At 45.4% G+C, this 21889-nt stretch overlaps 1 protein-coding gene across 1 annotated transcript in view; it reads right to left on the bottom strand.

Annotated features, from left to right (window-relative positions):
- Nucleotides 1-238: 238 nt before the first annotated feature.
- The window catches only part of LOC147125296 (phosphatidylinositol 3,4,5-trisphosphate 5-phosphatase 2A-like), a 168968-nt gene continuing 147317 nt past the window's right edge, over nucleotides 239-21889 (bottom strand). Inside the window, exons 20-28 of the mRNA XM_086000790.1 lie at nucleotides 20881-20994; nucleotides 18510-18598; nucleotides 16855-16942; nucleotides 15005-15160; nucleotides 14313-14394; nucleotides 9673-9819; nucleotides 6091-6868; nucleotides 4240-4355; nucleotides 239-3277 (exon numbers count right to left, since the gene is read on the bottom strand). Of these exons, the coding sequence (XP_085856916.1) occupies nucleotides 3184-3277; nucleotides 4240-4355; nucleotides 6091-6868; nucleotides 9673-9819; nucleotides 14313-14394; nucleotides 15005-15160; nucleotides 16855-16942; nucleotides 18510-18598; nucleotides 20881-20994 (1664 nt within the window). The 3' untranslated portion in view covers nucleotides 239-3183. The remainder of the gene's footprint in view (nucleotides 3278-4239; nucleotides 4356-6090; nucleotides 6869-9672; nucleotides 9820-14312; nucleotides 14395-15004; nucleotides 15161-16854; nucleotides 16943-18509; nucleotides 18599-20880; nucleotides 20995-21889) is intronic.

The following is a 21889-nucleotide window of genomic DNA, read 5'->3' as shown; positions in this document are numbered from 1 at the left end:
CCAGATGGGTTTTTACAACAATCTGGTAGGTACGTGGTCACCATTGCTGATACTAGCTTTTTATTCCAGATTTATTTTAATGAATTTAAATTCCCCAGCTGCTATGGTGGGTTTTGAATTCATATCACCAGATCATTAGTCCAGGCCGCTTGGATTACTAATCCAGTAACATTACCACGATGCTACCGTTCCATGAAGATGCTACTGCTAAGTATCGTGGTAACAGTCCATTCCTCCACATGATTCAAAGCCTTTATTTCAGTGTAGTTCACTGAGCTCTTGCAAGACAATGTAAGTAGCATGACTGTACATCCTGTGTTTCGATTTCACCCCCTCAGAAATTGTGTGTAATCTCAATTTATGGGTTCTATTGCCTTATCAAAACATGATGTAGGTTCAGACCAATAATGTAAATCTATGGGATTCCCCTTTTGAGTGCATAACTTTCCTACCATTGAGGTCAGTGCAAGTGTGCAAATGTTTCACAAGCCTGCTTTGTCGTGAATTCAATATCCAATGCGGTTGCACTAAAATGAAATAAATCTTGACAGAGACTGAATCCCCGATTTTAATCCCCCACCCCGACAAAGAAGGGCACGTGTGGGGTGGTGGGTTAAGATCGAGGCAGCGTGCCACTCATCGTCACCTTCCCCACCTCGCATCACACGCCATTTTAACAGGCGGATCTTTAGTCAGCACGCAAGGGCCTCGCCCCAGGCGGCTGAGGGTCTCATTGAGATTCAAGAGTCAGGGGGGTCTGATGAAATCAGATGAGCGACGATGTCTCACGGTCCTGCCCACTGATTCTGCACTCCCTCTGTGTGTATGTGCCTGGTTTGAGCTTGGCAGCTTCCTCTGAAAACATGGTCAAAATAGTGGGCACGCTGGGGAGTTATTTTCACCTTCACCACCTGGGCAGTAATCTGGCAGAGCAGATCGCCATGCCTGCTCTAGAACCCGCCCAATTTTTATTCCACTGATTTCCATGGCATGAAAGTCAGGCCAGGGGGTGAAGGTGAAATAGAAGCATAGAAACATAGAAGATAGGAGGAGTAGGCCATTCGGCCCCTCGAGCCTGTTCCGCCATTCAATGAGATCATGGCTGATCATCCAAATTCAGTACCCAGTCCCTGCCTTCTCCCCATATCCCTTGATCCCTTTAGCCTTAAGAAATATATCTAACTCCTTCTTGAATAAATTTAATGAATTGGCCTCAACTGCCTTCTGTGGTAGAGAATTCCACAGGTTCACCACTCTCTGGGTGAAGAAATTCCTCCTCATCTCTGTCCTAAATGCTTACCCCTTATCCTTAGACTGTGACCCCTGGTTCTGGACTCCCCCGCCATTGGGAACATCCTTCCTGCATCTAGTCTGTCTATTCCTGTTAGAATTTTATAAGTTTCAATGAGATTTTTTACAATTTTTTCTAAATCTACCCCCCCCACCTCCCCCCGCCCCCAGTGCGTCTATGAAATTGACCATGTTTTCTGAGGAAGTTGCCAAGCTTAAACCAGATGCATCCACACAGAGGGAGTGCAGATCAGCGGGCAGGATCATGGGACGTTCGCACTCACCAGCTCAAGAGGAGCCCTGGCAGAGCCTTTGGAACAGTCTGCTTGCCTGCCGTATTAGTCAAAGAAATGCTGGGAAGCCTCAAGGAAGGTCAGGAAAAGAATAAAATCTGAAAATTAAAAATGGGGGGGTGCATTAAATTGTGCATAGAACAAACAGTGCCAGATTATGCCAAAATTTACACCAAAATTTCAGTCGATCTTCCTGTTGGCAACTTACACCAAGATTTCCTGAAAATCATATTAGCATAGGCCAGAACATAAAAAATGGCATTAAACAAAGGAAAATCAGCGTAAATAATTGGGGTCCAAGGAAAGCACCAAACTTACACCATATTCCATCTTTAAGTTCCACTTTATGTATGGAAAATTAACATTTGAAGCCATCAAACTATCATTTATGCACATTCGGTACAGCATGTTTAAGAAAAGGCAATCACGGGAGCTTTCCAAGTTTTCATGTAACTCATTCTGATGCCATAAAAATACATTCAGAGGTAAAGAGAATACAGTGCAGGTCTCAGTGATGAGAATTTTTAAAAAAGTCATCATAAAACACCAGAAATATGACTTTAGATCCTGCTGCACCTAGGCATCAATTTATAGCCCGTACAGAACTGGCGTAAATGCAGGAAATTCAGGTGAATTGCTCTCTTACATCGGGCTGGTGCTATATGAATGAACGGCAGAGGATACCGGTGGAGGTTTTGTGGAATCGACAGGAAAGACTGAGGAAACTCGAGCATAGCATAAAAATGAGCATTAAGTCGAATTTCCTCACTTCTGATCATTCAGGAAAGTAGATTTTAAAAGCGTATCTTTTTGGTAGCAGCCTGCAAACCAGGTTTTCCTGAACACATCTGGCCCAGTGCCGGCTGCGTTCAGGACAATCCAGTTTTGAACAGGGAGCCTCAAATGAGCGTTAGGCTCCTTATTTTCATACGCAAAGGGTCTGTTTCAGGCATGGGCCCTGGACGCCCATTTTGTTGCCTATACCAATATGGCGGGTAGCAGACATCTGGCTCGAAATGAGCGTGGGTTTCTTGCCCGCATTTTGGAAACTTAGGTGCCTGTTTAGCGCCTGAATTTCTGGGCCTTTTGAAAGTCTTTAGGAGTCCTGGTCACTTGCCTGGCTTGGATCCCAGCTGTGGGGCCCGCTGATGCCCTCATGGAGGACGATAGGCCTCTACTCACATGGCATGGTCGGCCACAATGCGTTCACCTCCAGGCTCAGGAGTGGGAACTCCCAGCTTAGGGACTCCCTGCCCCTGGTCCTTGCCCCGGCCCCTAGCTATCGTTTGTCTTGTAAAGGGCGGACAGAGGTTCTGCCTCTTACAAGACAAAGAGGAAAGCTCCGGACGGAGTGGAGACCTGGCACAAACTGGGTCTCTGCCGTTTTGCCAGGGGTTCGGCTAGTCTCCTGCCGGAAGCTCCATTGAATTTTAACCCCACAGTTTCTTCCAAACATGTCAAAGGACTATCAGGATATGCTTTGATTTGATATTTCACACAACGTTTCTTCTTCAGATAAGAATCATTTCCGAAACGAGATGACAAATAAGGCCTGTATTGCAAAACCTGCGATCCTTTCCCTTTTTGGCAGGGGTCTTCTTCAAGGCTTACTTTGAGAGCTTATTTCCAGAAGAATCTTCCGGTGAGTGGCGTCGGTGACACCAGCTTCCAGCAAATCCTCTTCAGTGATGCTGCTGAACCAGAGAAAAAAAAAAGGCATTGGGCTCCATCAGTAGCTATTGTCAGTACAGTTAAGACCATTACAGCAATCATATTCCTCAGGTAAGTACATCAAATCAAACCCCTGCACAATCCGTGACTTTTCACACAGCTTTTGCAGATTTCGTGGAGATGTGTTTAGCTGAATAATCGGCATTAGAAAAACGGTGTCTGTAGAGGCAGAGCAGAAGATGCCGACCCTACTGCACTGTCGAACACTGGGAGCAGAGCCCATCTGTTCTGAAGGGTTGGTGGGGTCAGGGTTGGGGGAGAGGAAGAGAGAGCTCAGAACCTTACTGGGCTGAAAATGCCCTGCAGGAAACTGTTGGCCAGCAATAGAACGGAATTTGATCCTTTTGTAGATCTACATCGGTAGGCCTTTTTTTAGGCCCACAACGGGACCCACGTCTGCTCTCAGCAGGTGTAGAAACTGTTGGACATAAGAAGGATGCCTTGGGAAGAATTCTTGGGGTAGCCTGGGAATGCCCACAAACTGGGTGCGAACTAGGGTTCCCACCCCCCCCACTGGAAGAGACCATTAGCCTGGGCTGGAATTGAACCCAGAGGTGAAAGGACAGTAGGTTAACCAATTTGCTAATTTAGGGCCAACGTGTGCTGAATTATGGGCAGTTTCATGCTATGGACACCCATTGGAACTGAACTGAACTCGGTTTGGTTCATGTAGCACATCAAGGAGCCTCTTATCCCACCAATCTGTACTGGATTGGAACTCAGGTTCCAGAATAATAGGAGAATACGGCACCAATAAGGCACAAGCTCTGCCCCACCAACCACCCCCCACCCCCGCCCCACCCTCCGCCCCCCTTCTGCTTTAGAATACTCATCAATGCAATAACCAGTTGGTTTCACTTGTGTAAAGACTGTTACACAGGCAGTTACTAGTATCAACTAGCTATTGTGATTCTGCCGTAGTTACCTCCAGTATTCCATGTTATCCCATCCGTTCTCAATCAGACCGGCTTCATACTTTTCCAAGCCCAGGTGCTTCAACAACTCGGAGACGATGCCAGAGCTACTACGATTGTCAAAGGTCTAAAGAGACAGAGGAGATGGAGGAAAATGACCATTTTTATCTATTACTTTACCTTTTTTTGCATTTATAAATACCTGGGACTGCTTTTGGAGTATGGCTACAGCAGTTATGACCATACTTTGTGTACTGTATATAATTTTGGTTACCACACTTCAAAGGGGACATACAAGCATTGACGAGGAAAAAAGCAACAAGAGTGATCTAGAATGCAAGGGGGACGAGCTACAAGGAAAGATGAGATAAGTTTACTGTCTGAAGAAGGTGGTTCAGGAAGGAACTTCACTGATGTATATAAAATAAGAAAGAAATCGTGCTTTTCATGACCTCAGGATGTCCCAAAGCGCTTTCCAGCCAATAAAGAACTATTAAAGTGTAGTCACTGTTGTAATGTAGGAAACGCGGCAGCCAGTTTGCACAAAGAGAAGGCTCACAAACAGCAATGTGGTAATGACCAGATAATCTGGTTTAGTGATGTTGGCTGAGGGATATTTTCCAGGACACTGCATCCACCTAAGAGGGCAGACAGGCGTAATGACTCAACCGAAAAATGGCACTCTCCGACAGTGCAGCACTCCATCAGCACTGCACTGGAGTGTCAGCCTGGATTTTGTGCTCAAGTCTCTGGAGTGGGACTGTGAACCCACGACCTTCTGACTCAGAGGCTGAGAGTGCTACCCACTGAGCCCCTGGCTGACTCCTGTATTAAATAGAAGAAATAAGGTAAACCCCCGTATATTTAAATTTGCAAAAAGTAAATTAAAAAACATGTCATTACGCAAAGGATGATTAATAATCTGCCAGACGCACAATTGAGTATTGTGTGCAGTTTTGGTCGCCTTATTTGAGGAAGGATGTTCTTGCCATGGAAGGAGTGCAGCGAAGATTCACCAGACTGATACCTGGGATGGCAGGAATGACGTAAGAGGAGAGATTGGGTCGATTGGGCTTGTACTCACTGGAGTTTAGAAGATTCTGAGGGGATATCATTGAAACCTATAAAATTCTGTCAGGCCTGGACAGACTAGGTGCAGGAAGGATGTTCCCGATGGCCAGGGAGTCCAGAACTAGGGGTCATAGTCTAAGGATAAGGGGTAAGCCAATTAGGACTGAGATGAGGAGGAATTTCTTCACCCAGAGAGTGGTGAACCTGTGGAATTCTCTGCCACGGAAGGCAGTTGAGGCCAATTCATTAAATATATTCAAGAAGGAGTTAGATATATTTCTTAAGGCTAAAGGGATCAAGGGATATGGGGAGAAGGCAGGGACAGGGTACTGAATTTGGATGATCAGCCATGATCTCATTGAATGGCGGAGCAGGCTCGAGGGCCGAATGGCCTACTCCTGCTCCTATCTTCTATGTTTCTATGTAACATATGTTTGTGCATACAGACTCCGTAGCAGGAATCACGTACAGTGATCAGGAATGGGAAACCTGACTAACCTTACCCTCCCTAGCCCAGGGTCACCGAGTTCAACTGTTGTGTCCTAACTGCTATCTTGTTGAGATCATCCAGCTCGTCACATATTGGGGATTGAACCTCAGACCATTTGGTCCGCGTGGCTTAGTACCATACCGGGCAATGCATTTCTCCACTAAGATATTTGGGGTGCTGGTTTTCATTTGCGTTATAGATATCAATTCTTAAATGATACAGTTGTGGGTGAAACACAGGTTTGATTATCTAGTGGGTTATATCAGAGTGATCTTGTTTATTTTTTAACTCCATGCCATACCCCGGCCTCGACTGTTCTGCTCTTGACTGGCAGCGGTGGAGGCACATTCTGATGCCCGTAATCCATCCGTGTAGACCGAGGCTGAACCTCTGGCGCTTTGTTTCTAGCCGGCAAGCGGGGACTTTTGGTTGGCCGTTCCCGAACAGGAAAGGGGAGCTCGCCTCTGTTGGACTGGCGGTCCTTGTCGCTCAAAGATTTGGCCACGTGGAGGTTGGACAACGGTTGGTCGTCTGGCTTCCTTTCGCCGATTTTGTCTCTGACCTCATTGATCAGTGAAGCCTGAGGCCCACCTTTCCCCACCACCTGGGGCCTGGTGAAGCTTCGCGGCGCTGTGGTACGGGCTTTGAATTCTGGGGGGTCTCGGGTTGGCGTTGCACTCTTGTGCCACTCTTGGCTGACTTTGGCTGGCGGAGCCGGGTGAGGTTTGGCCCATACATCGGCAGAGCTGGCATAAAGAGGGTTGTTCTGCATTTCAACTTCCATCACTTTGGGAAAAATATGCTGGGGTTGCTCATAAGAGCTACGTGGACCTTCATGCTCCGAGGAACCGCCTTCGTTGCTTGAGTGTCGGAAAGAGGGGTCCCTTGGCTTCTCCACCCCTGTTGGAGGAAGAGGTTGTGGCTTATTCCTAGGGATAGTTTTTGACACTGGAATCCCTGAATTTTCCTGACAGCCTGTTCCAGGCTGGGAGTAAGAGAGTCCTTCAAGTACAAAATAAGCCGGGTTGTTATAACTGTTCGAGTGGGAATCGTCTTCCGCAGTGTTACTTTGCTTCATCCTGAAAAGAAAATAATAAAGGTATGATTCAGATGAAGTGTGCAGTCCTCAAGGAGTACAAGTTTATCATTTATCCTCAGTTCAAGATAGTTTTGAGAAGTGAAAGAGGATTTATGTCTGCTAAAGCTGCCTAAAAAGGGATTCTCATAATTAAGGCTCATTTTCAATTAGTACCAGTGAAAAGCTCTGCTGCATACCAATCCAAAAATAAAGCCCAAATGTCTAGACTCTGTCTGAACAACCACTCCCCTCCCAATGCCCCATAACCAGACCAGCCCCCAGGGCTACTTGCTGAGGACACAGTTCTTACAATGCACAATACCAACAAAGATTTTCTGCTGCTGTAAGCTATTGCCACACCTCAACTCCTCCCTGACAGGCCCCAGTACCCCCTGACCAGGGATGGCCACAGCCCCGTCACCAAGCACCCCCGCCGTGATGTATAAAACTACAGAATGGTGCATGACCCTCACTGCATTTACTTGCAACTATTGGGAAAATGCATTTAGTCTGGAAGAAACCAATGCCTGACAGGGCGCAAACTCTTCGTATAAGATAAAATTATATGGAGAAAAAAAAACTGCTTCTGCTGGCTCAGTTGTCAAAATGCTCTGCCCAGTGTGGCGATGAGATATACATAGCAGGAACTTTCCACATGCTAAGCTCAGGCTTGGCTGAGTTAGCCAATCACGACCAGGGGAGGCTGAGTTAGCCAATCACGTCCAGGGGAGGCTGAGTTAGCCAATCATGTCCAGGGGAGGCTGAGTTAGCCAATCACATCCAGGGGAGCTGTAGGGCTATTGCAATTGGCCTCGGTCATCCTCAGCTAGGAGGGGGAAATAAAATCAGCCAGGACTCCCACCTTTGATTGTTATCCAATTACATTTGGTAGAAAGTGCTTGTGGACGTCAAGTGGATGCTACATGGTCAAGCAGCCTGATAGCTTGCTGACTGGGCTAGGCTGCTACATGAGGAATGGATGGTTGGATGGGTCACTGAATGGCACCATACCCCAACACAAGTCAGCACCTTCAGAGAGGAGGGAAGAAAATTGAATGGATTTTTAAAATGTCATTGCGATCTTTTTTTTTAAGTGATTTTATTGATCTGATATTGACAGGGTGGACTGAGAGAGGATAAATTCCTCTAATCAGTATGTGTAGCAACACAGTAAACAAATGCAGGGAGGCTTCCTGTGGTTTTGTTTTAATGAAATTGTAAATGCTTTCAAAGACTTGTTTAGTTATGTTAGAGGTGTGCCATACAAAGATCCTCCAACCAGTGTTCAATGCCATTTCTGCAGTTCAGTATCAGTATAACACGGGATTAGGTATTGGCCTCCTGTGGCTACATGCCGAGTGGATTTATTATACATAAAAAACAAAGAGTCCTCTCCAGAATTGTTTCAAGACATTAAGGGCTAGATTTTCAGTATAGACAGTTTTGGGGCGCTAACCTTAGCGCCCGCCCGAAGTTAGCGCCCGCCCCAAAGTAGCGCCCCGTTGCCGGAAATTCAGTGGCTTCGCCCTAAGAGGTTGGTGGAGCGCTAAAAGAGGCGTTCCACTACTATCTTTAGGCGCTAAGCCGGCGGTGCAGAGCGCAACACCCGAGCTCAGGCGCAGCGCACGGCAGACACTCTGGTGCCAGTGAGCTCTTAAAGGGGAAGGGTGCATGTGTTTTTTTAGGAGGAGGAGGAGGAGGAGGAGGAGGAGGAGGAGGAGGAGGAGGAGGTGGTGGTGGGTGGTGGTGGTGGTGGTGGCCGGAAACATAAATACACCGTTCACAACAACACACTGGATCCTTCCACACAACACATGCAGACTGCCTTCTATAGTGCAGGAGGAGTGCCCTTTAATTTGCGCTCCCCAGGGTGTGTTGCGTTCCATTTTACAAACGCTCTGGACGCCAGCCACACAATGGGGCGGTCCGACTGAAGTTTGGATTCGGGGCAGCCAAAGGGCTTTGCACGAGGATGTGACGTCATTTTCTGCGCGCGCATCCGGGCGGCCGCTAAACTTTGCGCCGGCGCTAACGGGCAACTTAATTTGGGGCGGGGCGCAAACTGCGCTGCGCCCGGGCGCTACACGCATAGCGCCCGAAAATCACTTCTCTTAAGGCGCTAACTGCTGGCGCAAGCAACTGAAAATCTAGCCCTAAATGTCTCCAGTTTTTTCCTCCTTTTTATTCTCTCCCCTCCCTCCTCTGGTGAGCACGAAGCCTATGGAAGAACACGAAGGCCAACACCAAGCAGCCATTGTGATTATTTCAGATCGCTGTTCCACCGTTTAACCTTTTTTGTAATGACATTTTTGTGCTCACTGAGGTGAGGGATGTCAGTGCTGGATAATGGAACACTTTCCACTTCAGGCACCCACATCAACAAGCACTCTCAGGTCAGATAGAGTGCAGCAAAGGTCACTTTACTCTGCTCCGACAACGTGCCTTAGCCCTGATCTCAGAAACTCGGTCATATTTCCATTTCCCCATGGCTGGTAAAGGGAAATGGAAATTCCATGGTCAATTTGGTGCCAAATATTTGGCAGTTTTGTACTATGAACTCACGCCCACTAGGAACTGACTGCCCAAAGTCATTCCACATGGAATTCTTACAGACAGCATAAAGATTTCTTTATTCTGTGCTGGATTTGGTCCCAGCTACCAGAGGTGAAAGGACAGGGTGTTAGTCCACTGCGCCATCCCTTCTGCCAGCATTGCAGATTTTGAGCGATCATGTGTAAGAAGAAGAGGTGAGAAGGTGAGAGGTCCCTTTCAACACAATCTCCGATGTGATGATGACTGACATACCTCGGCTGAGTGGCCTCTTCGCTTCCCTTCCCTTTAATTCCTGTGGCAGCTGTCCCAAGGTGAGTGCCATCATCAGGCCAATTGGAAAACATCGCACTGACGACTTCGGAGAAAGTTGAGCTCTGACCAAATTTCTTCCCACTGCCTCTGTGAAGTGAAGATCAAAGGCCATGAAAACATTCACTCAGTTTCAGACATGAACAAATTGTTACCAAACCCCTGGCCATCCCTCACTTCTCAAGGGCAACCAGAGATTGGCAATAAATGCTGGCCTTTCCAGCGTCGCCCACATCCCAGGAATGAATAAAAAAACAACTTGGGCTCAAGTTTCAAATGCTACCACTTTTTGCTGCTAGTTTTGTACTGTGGTCTTCTTTACAGTTAAAAACAAAAATTGCTTTTTGGAGTAATTTTTTTCCAATTCAAACCATTTTAATTTCTCTCCAAAAATCTTCTCACTCCCTCGTGAGTTTTCAGTACCTCGGGATTCTCCCGTAGGCTCCCATCTGGTTTCAATGCAGAAGTTCACTTTAATCCCTTGAATTTACTGAGCTGCTTGATATCAGCTGAGTGGCAGTAAGCCCACTACAAATAGCCTAGATGTCTCTGTGGTAGGAAAGGGAGAGAGAAATAAACAGCTGGGGTTCCCGCCATGCTGGAAGTGTGCATGTGTGAATATTGGGCAAGGACTGAAGCGTGCTTGGCCGAAGTTGGCTCCAACGTCAAATAGCATGCAGATGTTCACCATCTGGATGTCACATCAAGAATAGTTGTTTTGCCATGTGGTAGCCAGATGGTATAAGAGGGTTGCTGGCAGCTGTGAAACTATGCCCAGAATGAGTCACCAGCTTCAGAAGAGGTGAGGGAATAAAAGATGAGAAAATCATTTTTTTTTTTAAAGGATTTTTTCACAAATCATATTGCCCTTGACCCACACCAGACCTCTGCCAAGTCCAGTATTTTACTGGCCACTGAGATGTGCACGAATGACCTGGGGCAAGTCGCTATAAATTTCCCTTTCTCCATCCAGTGCCTCCTTCTAATGGCTGAGGTCAGGAACTTGACTGAGGCACATCAGATAGGAGATAGTGCATGACAAAAAAATCTGATCTTCTTAATCCTTGGTTTGTTTCACAAGTTTCTGCACAGTTTATGTGTCTTCTTCTTGAAAGGCATCACCTTCATTCAAATGTCTTTAGCATACCTATCATCATTTGTTTACAAATACAGGTCATAGAGTCACTGCTCTTCAATCTCTTTTCCCCTCAGAAACACAAAAGAGCATTCAATGATAAATGCTCCTTTAACAGGCTATGGCATTACTGACCATGCAGGTTTAAAGGGTCTTCAAAAACACCATGGAAGGACCAGTTTAACAGCTAATATAAAAACAGAATGGCTGTAAATGCATAATAGGGCATTCAGCATCTCAAGGAGGAAAATAGGTTAATGTTTTGGGTATCCCTTCTCTGTTTTATAAAATAAGTGACACTGGGGTAGTCTTCAGTTGTGAGGGCCAAGAGTGAAATTAAAAAATAACAGTTAGATGTTGTTCACGCTCACTGAAGCTTTTGCATCAAAAAACAGCGACATGAGTGCCACCAGCTCCCTAGGGAGACAGTGGAAACAGATAGCGTTCATTAATTTAAATGCAAATGGGATCAATTTCTTTCAGAAAATATTGGCCCAGAAATTCGGGTCTCCACGGGTGAGTACGCACAGGGTACTCACCCGTAGGCCCAATGGAAGTGCCAGCTTCCTGCATGCATCGCGCATGCACGGGAAACCGGCACTTCCGTTCCCCTGAAAGGAGGGGTTAAGAGGTCAAACGCGTGTGCAGGAGAGGCTGCGTGTGCGCATCGAACTTACGTTTTTTTTGCAGGTTTTCCCGGGAGGGTAAGTCTCCAGAAGTTACACATATAAAAAGCAGTCGCAAGGCCTGCTTTTTACAAGGTAAGTGGTGAATTAATTAAAATTAAAACATTTTTTCCACAGGTTTATTATTTTTCAATACTTTAAAGAAAGGTAAGTTCATTTTTAGCCCCGTTAGAAAATTAAATTATTTTTTTCAAAAATTTAAATTATTGTTTAAAATAGTTATTTCATGTAATTTATAGTTTATTTAAAAAATGTGATGTTTTTTTAACATTTATTTGAAGATTTAGTGATGTTTTAGGGCTCATAGTATTTATAAGTTTGACAGCCCTTCCTGTCAAACTTATGAATGAAGCATTCCCTGCTCCGATTGGCTCCCCATGGCCCACGTGATCCCAGGGGACGCATCGAACTAACTGCGCCCCTGGGATACGCAAGCACTGCGCGCCGGCAGTTGGAGCAGGCCTAGGATCGGAATTCCACGGCGCGCTAGGTAAGTGCAGGTCGGGGGCTTACACCCGCAGGAAGCTCCCGACCCGAATTTCTGGGCCAATATTTTGGGATACAGTAAGTGAATAATTTGAGACATGACATATGGTAGAAGTAGCATTGCCTGGGAGGAATAGGTGCCTTTGGACCTCTGGTTCCCAAAGTTCTCCACCGTTGGGGGTTTTTCTCGCCTCATGTCTGGATCTGTTGTAGACTAAGATTGCTTTTCATGATTAGTCAACAACTCCATTATCGTTGCATGATGCGACCACCAGGATGCTAGAAGGCAAACTAGATGGACCATGGCCCTGAATTTGTGGCCGGAGGCTGCCGAGCAGCAAAAAATCTACGAGCTTACATGATGGTCCCGGAGGTTCAGATACTCGCGCTCCTGGGCCTCTTTGCGTACGCCTGTGTAGAGGCCCACGTATCCCAGGGGTGCAGGCGGTTCGCAAGCGCCCCTGGGCTCAAGTGGGCTGGCCCAACCAATGAAAGCAAGGGATCTCCTTTCACACATATGGGGATTCCATATGTACACAATCCTCATAAGTATGAATGGGAATACCCCCAATAAATGCACGTACACTTCAAATAAATTCTAAAATAAACCATCACATATTTAAAATGAATCAAAATGGCATTTAATTCAATATTTAAAACAAAGCTTTAATTTTTTGAAAAATAAATTTTCATATTTTAAAGGGGCTAAAAATAATCTTACCTGATTGTACAAGTTTTTAAATGTATAAATTATTGGAAAAATTTATTTTTCTGTTCTTTAAAAGTCTTACGCTGGTAAAAGTAGGCGTAAGAATTTCACGGGCATTCGCTGGGCAGAAGTTGGGCAAATAGCGCAACTCTCCACCCGCAGAGGCCCTTTTCCCGGGGATGCGGAGGATCTCGACAGATCGCGAGTTCCTGGTTTTAGCGCATGCGCTTTGCATGCCTAAACCCGGAATTTGAGCGGCCCCTACGGGCACGTGGGCACCTAGTACGAGCCCGTAGGGGCCGCAAATTATAGCCCAGTATGTCTTTATTAGTCTAGCAATCCCTATGTTCCTATAAAGGGTTATTGCTGAAATGTTAACCTCTTTCTTTTTCAATTGCTAAGTGGCCCACTGTACATTTCCAATATTTTCTGTGTTTAGTTAAGAGCTCCAGCATTGCGGAGTTTTCTTTCTTTTTATCTTAGTTTAAGAACTATGGACAGGACTTTTGTTCCTGAAGTGCATCTGCATGGACATCTGGTGAGGGCAGGATTGGGCTCAAATGGCATGATTTTGAAAAGTGTAGCTGAGCAGAGACCTTGGTGTCCTTCTACACAAATGCTTAAAGGTGGCAGGGCAAGTTGTTAAGGTGGTTAAAAAGCATATGGGTAAATAGAGGAATAGAATATAAAAGCAAAGAGATCGTGCGAGAACTTTATAAATCAGTGGTTAGGCCTCAGCTGGAGTATTGTGGACAGTTCTGGGCCCCGCACTTCAGGAAAGATGTAAAGGTCTTGGAAAGGGTGCAGAGGAGGTTTACCAGGATGTTACCAGGGATGAGGGACTTCAGTTATGAGGAGAAGTTGGAAAAGTTAGGACTGTTCTCCTCGGGACAGAGAAGGTTAAGAGGTGACCTAATCGAGGTTTTCAAGATGATGAGAGGTTTTGATAAAGTAAATAGAGAAAAAATATTCCCTCTGGTGAGTGGGCCAATAACCAGAGGTCATAGATTTAAAATCATTGGCAAAAGATCCACAGGGGAGAGGAGGAGAAATGTTTTCACTCAGAGAGTTGTCGGGGATCTGGAACGCTCGACCTGAAAAGGTGGTGGAAGCTGATTCCATAAATAATTTTAAAAGGGAGTTGGACAGGTTCTTGGGAATGAGGAATTTACAGGGTTACGGACAAAAAGCGGGGGTGTGGGTCTAAGCACGACTGCTCTTTCAAAGAGCCAGCACAGGCATGATGGGCTGAATGGCCTCCTTCTGTGCTGTAAGTTTCTATGAACTGTGATGCCTTACATGGTAAAATAGCTGGTCAAGATTTACTGTCCAGCCTCACGCATGAAGGAGGGCCACTTGGACAAGGCACTGGAGGGTGGCAACACTCCTGGAACTGTAATCTAGCCTGAGTCAGAGCCTTCAACGGAGAATGAGGAGAAAAGTGATGGGGAAAAATACCTATAGAGGTAGGAGATAATGAAAAATATGCATGCATATTAAAGGAAAAGATGCGACGCTGGCTGTTTGATGAGATACCAACACTTATTCCACAAAACAAGCTGCTTACCCGGCGTATTCCTGCATTGGTTTGGACGATACGGCTTTATCTTTTGGGAGTCTGGTCCCATCTCTTTCTGAACTGATCCATTCTGTTACAAATGAAAAGAAGAAATATCAGTCGATTGCGACGCAAGCAAATAGCCTTCCATCGAGCTGCGAAAACTTACTGGAACGATCTTCTACATTTATTTTCTATTCCATAAAATTCTAGAGAAACAAAACTTTATACATCCGTTTGGATCCGACTGGGGACAAGGGGATCTGAGATGGCGCTTTTTTTTCTTTGGAAGAAAGAGAACATCTGAGGGTGACGTTGTTGGTATACCAACATGCAGCGCTACTGGGTTCATGCCTGCAATCCCCCACGGGCTGAGGTGCCATTCTCAGCAACCTTATCATTGTAAGGAGGTGCCAAGTGGAGTCCAGAAACCTCCATACAGGGAGAGAGAGAGGGAGAGAAACTCAGAGGGGACATCACCTCCAGGGCCACTCGGTGGATATTTTAGAAAAAACACTATAAGCAGTTTGGCCGCCCAATCATTGCTTAACGTGCAGATGATGCACGGAATTTTGAGAGCTTAAAAAAAGAGATGAATGGACATATCGTAACGGTTATTATTTCACTGAGATACCAGAACCTCAGTGAACTTTTGCAGTGATGTGAAACACTGGGAACCTCAAGGCGTCTGAAGAACTCACCGTAGAGACGCTCCCGAGTTCGTTTACGTTCAGCAGGAACGACGACCCTCATCGTTACACGGATAGATCCTGACTCATCTCCTAGATGAGTCAGACCCGTCTCAAACCTCTGCGGCGTGCTTCCAATCACGGACTTCAGTGCAATACAGCACTCTCCTGCAAGTGGACAAGAAGCAGGGATGCAGCAGAAGTCAGCCTTGCAAGAAAGTATATTAAAGTGAAAGTATCGGCTGCTGGATTGACATATGCTCCTAACGGGTATTATGGGAGATTTCTGTACAGTTATCAGCACTTCTGAGTTACCTTTGACCTCTTTTATGCTTTGGAGCTGCTGGTTAGAGGTATCTTTGCAGCAGATACTTTGGCCCCGATTTTAAAAGGGGGAGGGCAGGTACAGTGCGCCTGAGAGGGGTGCTGTGCATGGCGTGTGCACCCTAACCCCAGCCTGAAATTGGGCATCGGGCCTCAGTAACATTATTTGGGCGAGCGGAGAGTGACTGTCAAGCCTCCAGAGGCAGCTCGCCCATTGCCAACGGATCAATTTCTGCCCACTTGCCTCACTCCTTGGGTGAAATCCTGGGTTGAGGGGGAGGGGGCGCGAGGTGAAGGACAATGAGAGGGGGGCCGACTGCAGGCTGCCAGCAGGAGTGCTGCGGAGCTTACTTTTCACTTACCTTTTTGGTGGCGGCCGCTGGCTAGGATGCACCCACACCAGAAAAACCTGAGTGGAGCAGGCCCGGTTGGTGCCTGTTCCGCTCAGGGCAGCCAAATTTCCCAGAGGGGTCCTAAAAGAGGCGTTAGGCTCCTCATTATAGGCTCCGCAGATACACAGGGCCTAATGCCTGTTTTAGACGGCCTCCCCAAGTGCCTGAAAAATGGCACGACTCAAAATCGGGTCAGACGTCTTTCAGGCCGCTTGGTATGCAGGATGTTGGTCCTTGGGAATTGGCCACCATTGCACCCATTTTACGCCCAATTTCTACCCCATGGATTCCTGCCGAGCAAAGCTCCCCACCGGCAGTGCAGATTTGTTAAATTACCCCTATGAACCAAGACACAGGGGAAGCATTCAGGCCAAGAGTCAGAGCAGAGATGAGGCACAGGACTGGTACCTAGTATTACAGGATTGAGTGACGAGGAGAAACTGCGGCTCTTCAGGCTTGATAGGAGGTGACAGAGTGGACTACCATATACAAAATATAAGGCAAATCTAGAGCACTACTTCAAGAGAGTCGAGCAAGAGACATAAGGGGCGAATTTGGTGTCCCTACCGCCCTGTTTTCACTTTTTTTAAAAGGATGGTAGCGAGACTAATATGGCACACAATTTACTGCCAAGTCCCCACCTGTTTTTGGGCAGACCTGGATCCAGTCAGCTAGAGCTACCACTGAAAACAGGTGAGAGCCACATGAATATATGGTAATCAGAGTTTAATGGGGCAGTTAAGACCCCAAATGCCAATTTTCCACCTCTTCCTACCTGAAGGCCACTGCCAGCCCATGATTGACCCCTTGTTGTGTCCCCAGGACCTACCTTAGGGCTGCTGCTGGCCCGAAATTGAAAACCTTACAACGGGCAGGCGAGCTACCTCTGGAGGTGCAACAAGTAGCAGCAGCTCACCCAAGTTATCACACCGGCGCCTGAGGCCTAATTTCAGGTGAGCCTCAGGCCCAGCGGTTGCACTGTCTGCACGCTGTCGGTTATTCCCCTGCAAGCAGGCCGTAAGTAATTTTACCCCTTTCTATTTTGCTAACCCTCCATTCTTTTGTGCTCTTTCCCATAACGCATTTATATTATAAAACTGTGCTAAACCTTTCTGCTCTTGGATAGCTAAGTTAGCTATAACTTACCGTAGGATTCATATCCATCTGTGGATTTTATGGTCAGCAGGAGATGCTGGTCTTGTAGGTACTCAATATCAGACAGGATTGGAGACAACTATTGAAAGCAACAACAGTGAACAGTGAGAAGCTGCAAAGAGTCCAGTCAGGTTAAAATAGCAATTATAGATTGTCCAGGACTTAGATATGTTTTGCTTCAGGCCTGTGTCACAGTCCCTGTCTCTATCAGCAGTCTTTCCTTATAAGTCAAAAGGTAAAATTATTCTTTGGTGAAGAAGTGACAATTAGAATACGGTGTATCGTTTTGGACACACTAATTTCTAAAGGACTCAGATGAATTGGAGAGAGTCTGAATTCTAATGAGGTTAAGTTAACAGAAATGGACTTGTCGGAACAGAGTAAAGGGAGTTTTGCTCTGCATCTAACCCACATCTGATCCGGGTCTGCGTGACAGAACAGTGTAACAATTTTACTCTGCATCTACCTTGTGCTGTACCTGATTTGGGTGCCCTTGATGAGACAGTTTAGCAGAAATTTTACTCTGGATCAAACCCATGCTATAGCTATAGTGTTTGAATGGCCACTGTTGTGGACGTATTGGAAATGTTAGCCAGGAAAGTACCCTTCAGCAAGTTCTCTTGACAGAGTAAGTGGTTCCCATAGCTGGCTTCACAGAGGCCAGTCACAGTGGAATTTTGCCATTTTCCCTCCCATATCTTTCCATCAAATAGTAGGTAATTATCTGATTGACCCAGATAGTCAATTAAGGCAATTGGCTCCTCAATGAGCTTAAAGCAATACTGAAGGGCTGGCTCGAAGCTTCGCCGCTCCTCCAGAGACTGGTTGTCGTGCACAGTGTGCCATGGACATTCCAGAGGCCTCAGATCTCAGTGCCCCATAACGTGGAGAGTGTATTATCAGCCCCAATATTTTAAGAAATTACCACATTAACTGTTAATCCGCAACAACCTGCAGCAATTTAAAACAAAATGCCAATTCTAGGTTCACCCCAATCAAGCCAATGTTATGCTCACCTAGGGCTATGACCTGCTTCCTAGGCCAAAACTAGATGAAGTGGACTATTTTCAATAAAGCCCATGCACGTTTGGGCATGTCTAAATCTGAGATAAATCTGTGCTTGCGTGTGTGAATGCAGAACGGGTTCACTCTTGCCTGTGCCCAGCTTATTTTTAAAGGTAGCAGCCAAGAAATTGAGCTTTTCCCCATCTGACTTTCATGAATTAAAATTACCAGGTGACCGGCCCAAAACTGGGCTATTCAAATTGGAAAATGGAAGGGTAGTCTCCCTATCCTAATCAAAGTGCCCACATACTTCAGGTAGAGGTCACTGGTGATCAATCCAGAGTAAGATTCTTGGCTGGTTTTATCCTTCTCCAGTTTACATACAGAGGCCATTTGAGGTGCCTCTCGCACAGCTCTGGCTGGGATCAGTTAACTCTACACAGATCAGGGACTGAAACCAGTCCATGCAGCTTAGCAGCACCCCGATGCATTTACTGAGCTATCGGGATAAACGTTGGTTAAACAACCAAATAGCATTTGACGCCAATCGGATCTAGACATAATGACGCGATTACCTCGTTGAGCTTACAGTAATTGATCACTGCGTTATCGTTTTCTGTTAGGCTAAGGCCAAGACCTACCATTGGCAACTGGTGTGCGGCCCACTCAACTCTTAGGAAGCCATGCTTAATACAGAGCTGGGTACCATTATCCAAACTTTTCTTAAATTCTGTAAAGACAAAGTGAATTTTGAAAAAGTATGCATTATTACAACATTTACATATTTTTCAGTTAGACTAAGCACTCGCTAAACATGCTGTGTCTTTGTCGTAATGCTTGGAGAGAGGGATTTCATATATACACATTAACATGCTGATTATTCATAGTGTACAGTTCTTTACTCCAGTCGCTGCAGGCCATAACTGCACTTAAAAGGCAGTCACCTTTGAAGAGATCTTGAGCATGATTTTTATCCAGTTAGAAATGTCATTGCTGTATGAAAAAAAATTCAATGAGGCTCTGGGCCAAACAAACATCCCACAATAGTGATGTTAAACCTGTTAGTTAAAGTTTGTAGAACAAATTGCCCTTTTAATATCACTACAAGGATTCTACACAGACTGGTTCAATTGATATAAAATCCTGAACTCAATGATGCTGTCAAATCAACAGAATAGCAGCGATGAATGGAAGCGTGTTAACACTTATTGATTCTTGTAAGGAAAGGGGTAATCAGGCTGCCTTACGCTCTGCTAATATTATACTGCTATTGATTTCTCTTTATAAGTCAATTTAGATGCAGTGACCATTGAGCTGCTGAATTAAGACTGGCCTTAAAGCAATAGTCAGTTTAGACAATAGGCCTAATTAAAAGATATTCTAGTACATACTGCAGAGAACTTTAATTAGGTGGTAACAAGTTCTGCAGAAGGGACTAAATCATCCTTTGCAGAAGCAGGAGATTGGTATGGAGTGGTACAGATTTATAACTGGGAGTTTCACTTGGTGGAATAGTAACAAGAGTGAAACTATCAATATGGTCACAGGCACAGAACAGGCAGAAAAGGTCCCTTTGTTTTATTAGGAGGAAGGCCTTGAAGCCTTACTTGAAGATCAGGACCTGCCTGAGAATGACCAGAGATCTGGAAAGTTAGGGAGTTGTAACCATGTAGGAGAGCTGTACCGGTTTATGGAAAAATAATTTGTTAAACCTTAAGTTATTGATAAGAAAGAAGCTCATTAAAATTGGGGGAAAAAAGGCATTAAAAAGTGGGTGTTGGAACAGGTACTTTGGAATTCGATTAAGGTCTGATCAACCTGAACAACCCGAGCATGGAACTGTAACGTGTTCGGATTCTCCTGCTAAAAACTCCCAAGGTTTTACCGTAAGTGCTGCTGTTAAGGGTATGTTTAATTATTGTTAATAATTATTATTATTGCAATAAACCTGAGACATCTGACATTTAATGCTGTGAACCCTATTATTTTGAGGTGTAAATTATAAGTGAGAACATTCCTGCTCTAACAATGATCCCCATTCTCCCTTCCTCTCCTGAAGGCATTTGCTCCTCCTGTTGTTTGGCTTCACAGGTGCTGGCAGTTCTGGGATTTCATCGAAGTGACCCTTCATCAAATGACATCGAGGGTGAAATTCAACTTCGGCAGGGGCATAAAATGGGTGATGGTGGATCGGCCGCCCATTATTAACCCCGTCCAATTGAAGTCAATGGAAACGACAATCGGCTGGGGTGTACAGCGGGCGGCCAAACTGCTACTGCCCATTCTGTGTCGCCACCGAAGTTACATGTTACCCCCCGCAGCTTTACATAGAAATTACAACACGTAAACAGACCCAGCCAGTCATGTTGGTATTTATCCACCACACAGGCAGTAGTCCTGATTCCACGCACCGCCCTGTTCCCATATCCCTTTATCCTCCTTTCCCTCAACTGCAAATCCAAACTATTGTTAAATGTTGACATGGTCTGCTTCAATCACTAACGCCAGGAGTGCCTTCCACAACCTCACACCCCTGTGTGTACAAAAACTTTCTTCAGGTCATCCAAATTGCCATTCCTCATTTGTGGCCTTTGACATTGGGTGTCAGAAAGCTATACGACCATTGTTGATGTCGCAGTGAATCATATCCTGTCTTTACCCAATATCCACACATGTTTGCCAGCAGGGTTCACTGGACACTAATCAGGAGTGGGAAGTAATCCGTTGTGAGAACGCTGATTGAAATTTTTCCTTCCTTTGCCCAGGCGCCATTAGGCCAATTGTAGTGAACCTACAGCCACCTGGGCTGCAATCAAATAGCTTACCATAAACCAAGCATGACACCTAGGACGGTCCTTGTCTGTAGGGTTCAGTACCACACTGGCTGGTACATCTAACCATTGAGCCACCAGGGAAGCTCAATGACAATTATTTCCATTTTTTAAATGGAGCCCTAATGGTGACATTGTCTAATTAAATTGGCTGAAATATGAGTATTAAATACTCCCAAACCTTCCAAACAACTGGAGTGAAATTCAATGAAAAACTTTGTTTTGCATGTTGTCTTCACGATGGCCTCTATAATTTCAAACTCAATGCAGGCCTGATTAGAACTGTTACAAGGACCTGCAGAACAGGAATAAATATAATTAATTGGACTTAAAAAAACTCAACCACAACAATAAATTGCATTTATATATCGCCTCTAACACAAACTCACCAATAAGAAACATATGTCATCATATCTTATACATACTAGCCTTCAAAAAACTTAACTCTCTAGTTTGGTGTGTGTGCGTGTGTGCGTGTGCATGTGTGTGTGTGTGTGTGTGCGTGTGTGTGTGCGTGTGCATGTGTGTGTGTGTGTGTGTGCGTGTGTGTGTGCGTGCGCGTGCGTGTGTGCGCGTGTATGTGTGTGTGTGTGTGTGTGTGCGCGTGCTCATCAAGGTGATGGATAACATTGCTGGAAAATGGAACAGTGTCGGCATCATATAGTCCTGGGCCAAGCTTACCATGGTCAGATGTAGAATATATAGAACGTAAGAACTATCAGGAAGCATAAAAGATTGTTTAGCCTGATAAGCTTAACCCATTTTTATTGATCTTAACCCCACTGTCTTCTCACCATATTACCCATTCCTTTGCCTCTCCAGAAACAAATCTAATAGCTTCTTGAACACTTAAGTATGACGTTTCATCTGTCATAAATTTTTGACAGATGAATTGTCATCGTTTGACAGCTCTGTGAAGCTGTCAAACATGGACATTCTCTGTTGTTTGATGAGTCCTTGTATTCAAGACTCATCAAACCTCTTTCTTTAACAGACATCAGATGGTTGTTGCATCGGAGAATGCAGCAGCCATCTGTCATCTCTGCCGGTGAGATGCGAGACTCTCCGCATCCCCAACGATTGAAGCCTGCAGGAAGAAACAAAGGTAACTGAGCATTTTCTATCACTTGCCACTCACCTCACATACTTACCTCTCCAAACTTGCACCCATCCCTTACCTTCACAGCGCA

This window comes from Somniosus microcephalus, chromosome 1 (genome assembly GCF_052327205.1).
Source record: "Somniosus microcephalus isolate GS21.2 chromosome 1, FLI_Smic_1.0, whole genome shotgun sequence".
Classification (NCBI taxonomy): Eukaryota; Metazoa; Chordata; class Chondrichthyes; order Squaliformes; family Somniosidae; genus Somniosus; species Somniosus microcephalus.
This window is presented reverse-complemented; position numbering and strand designations above follow the sequence as displayed.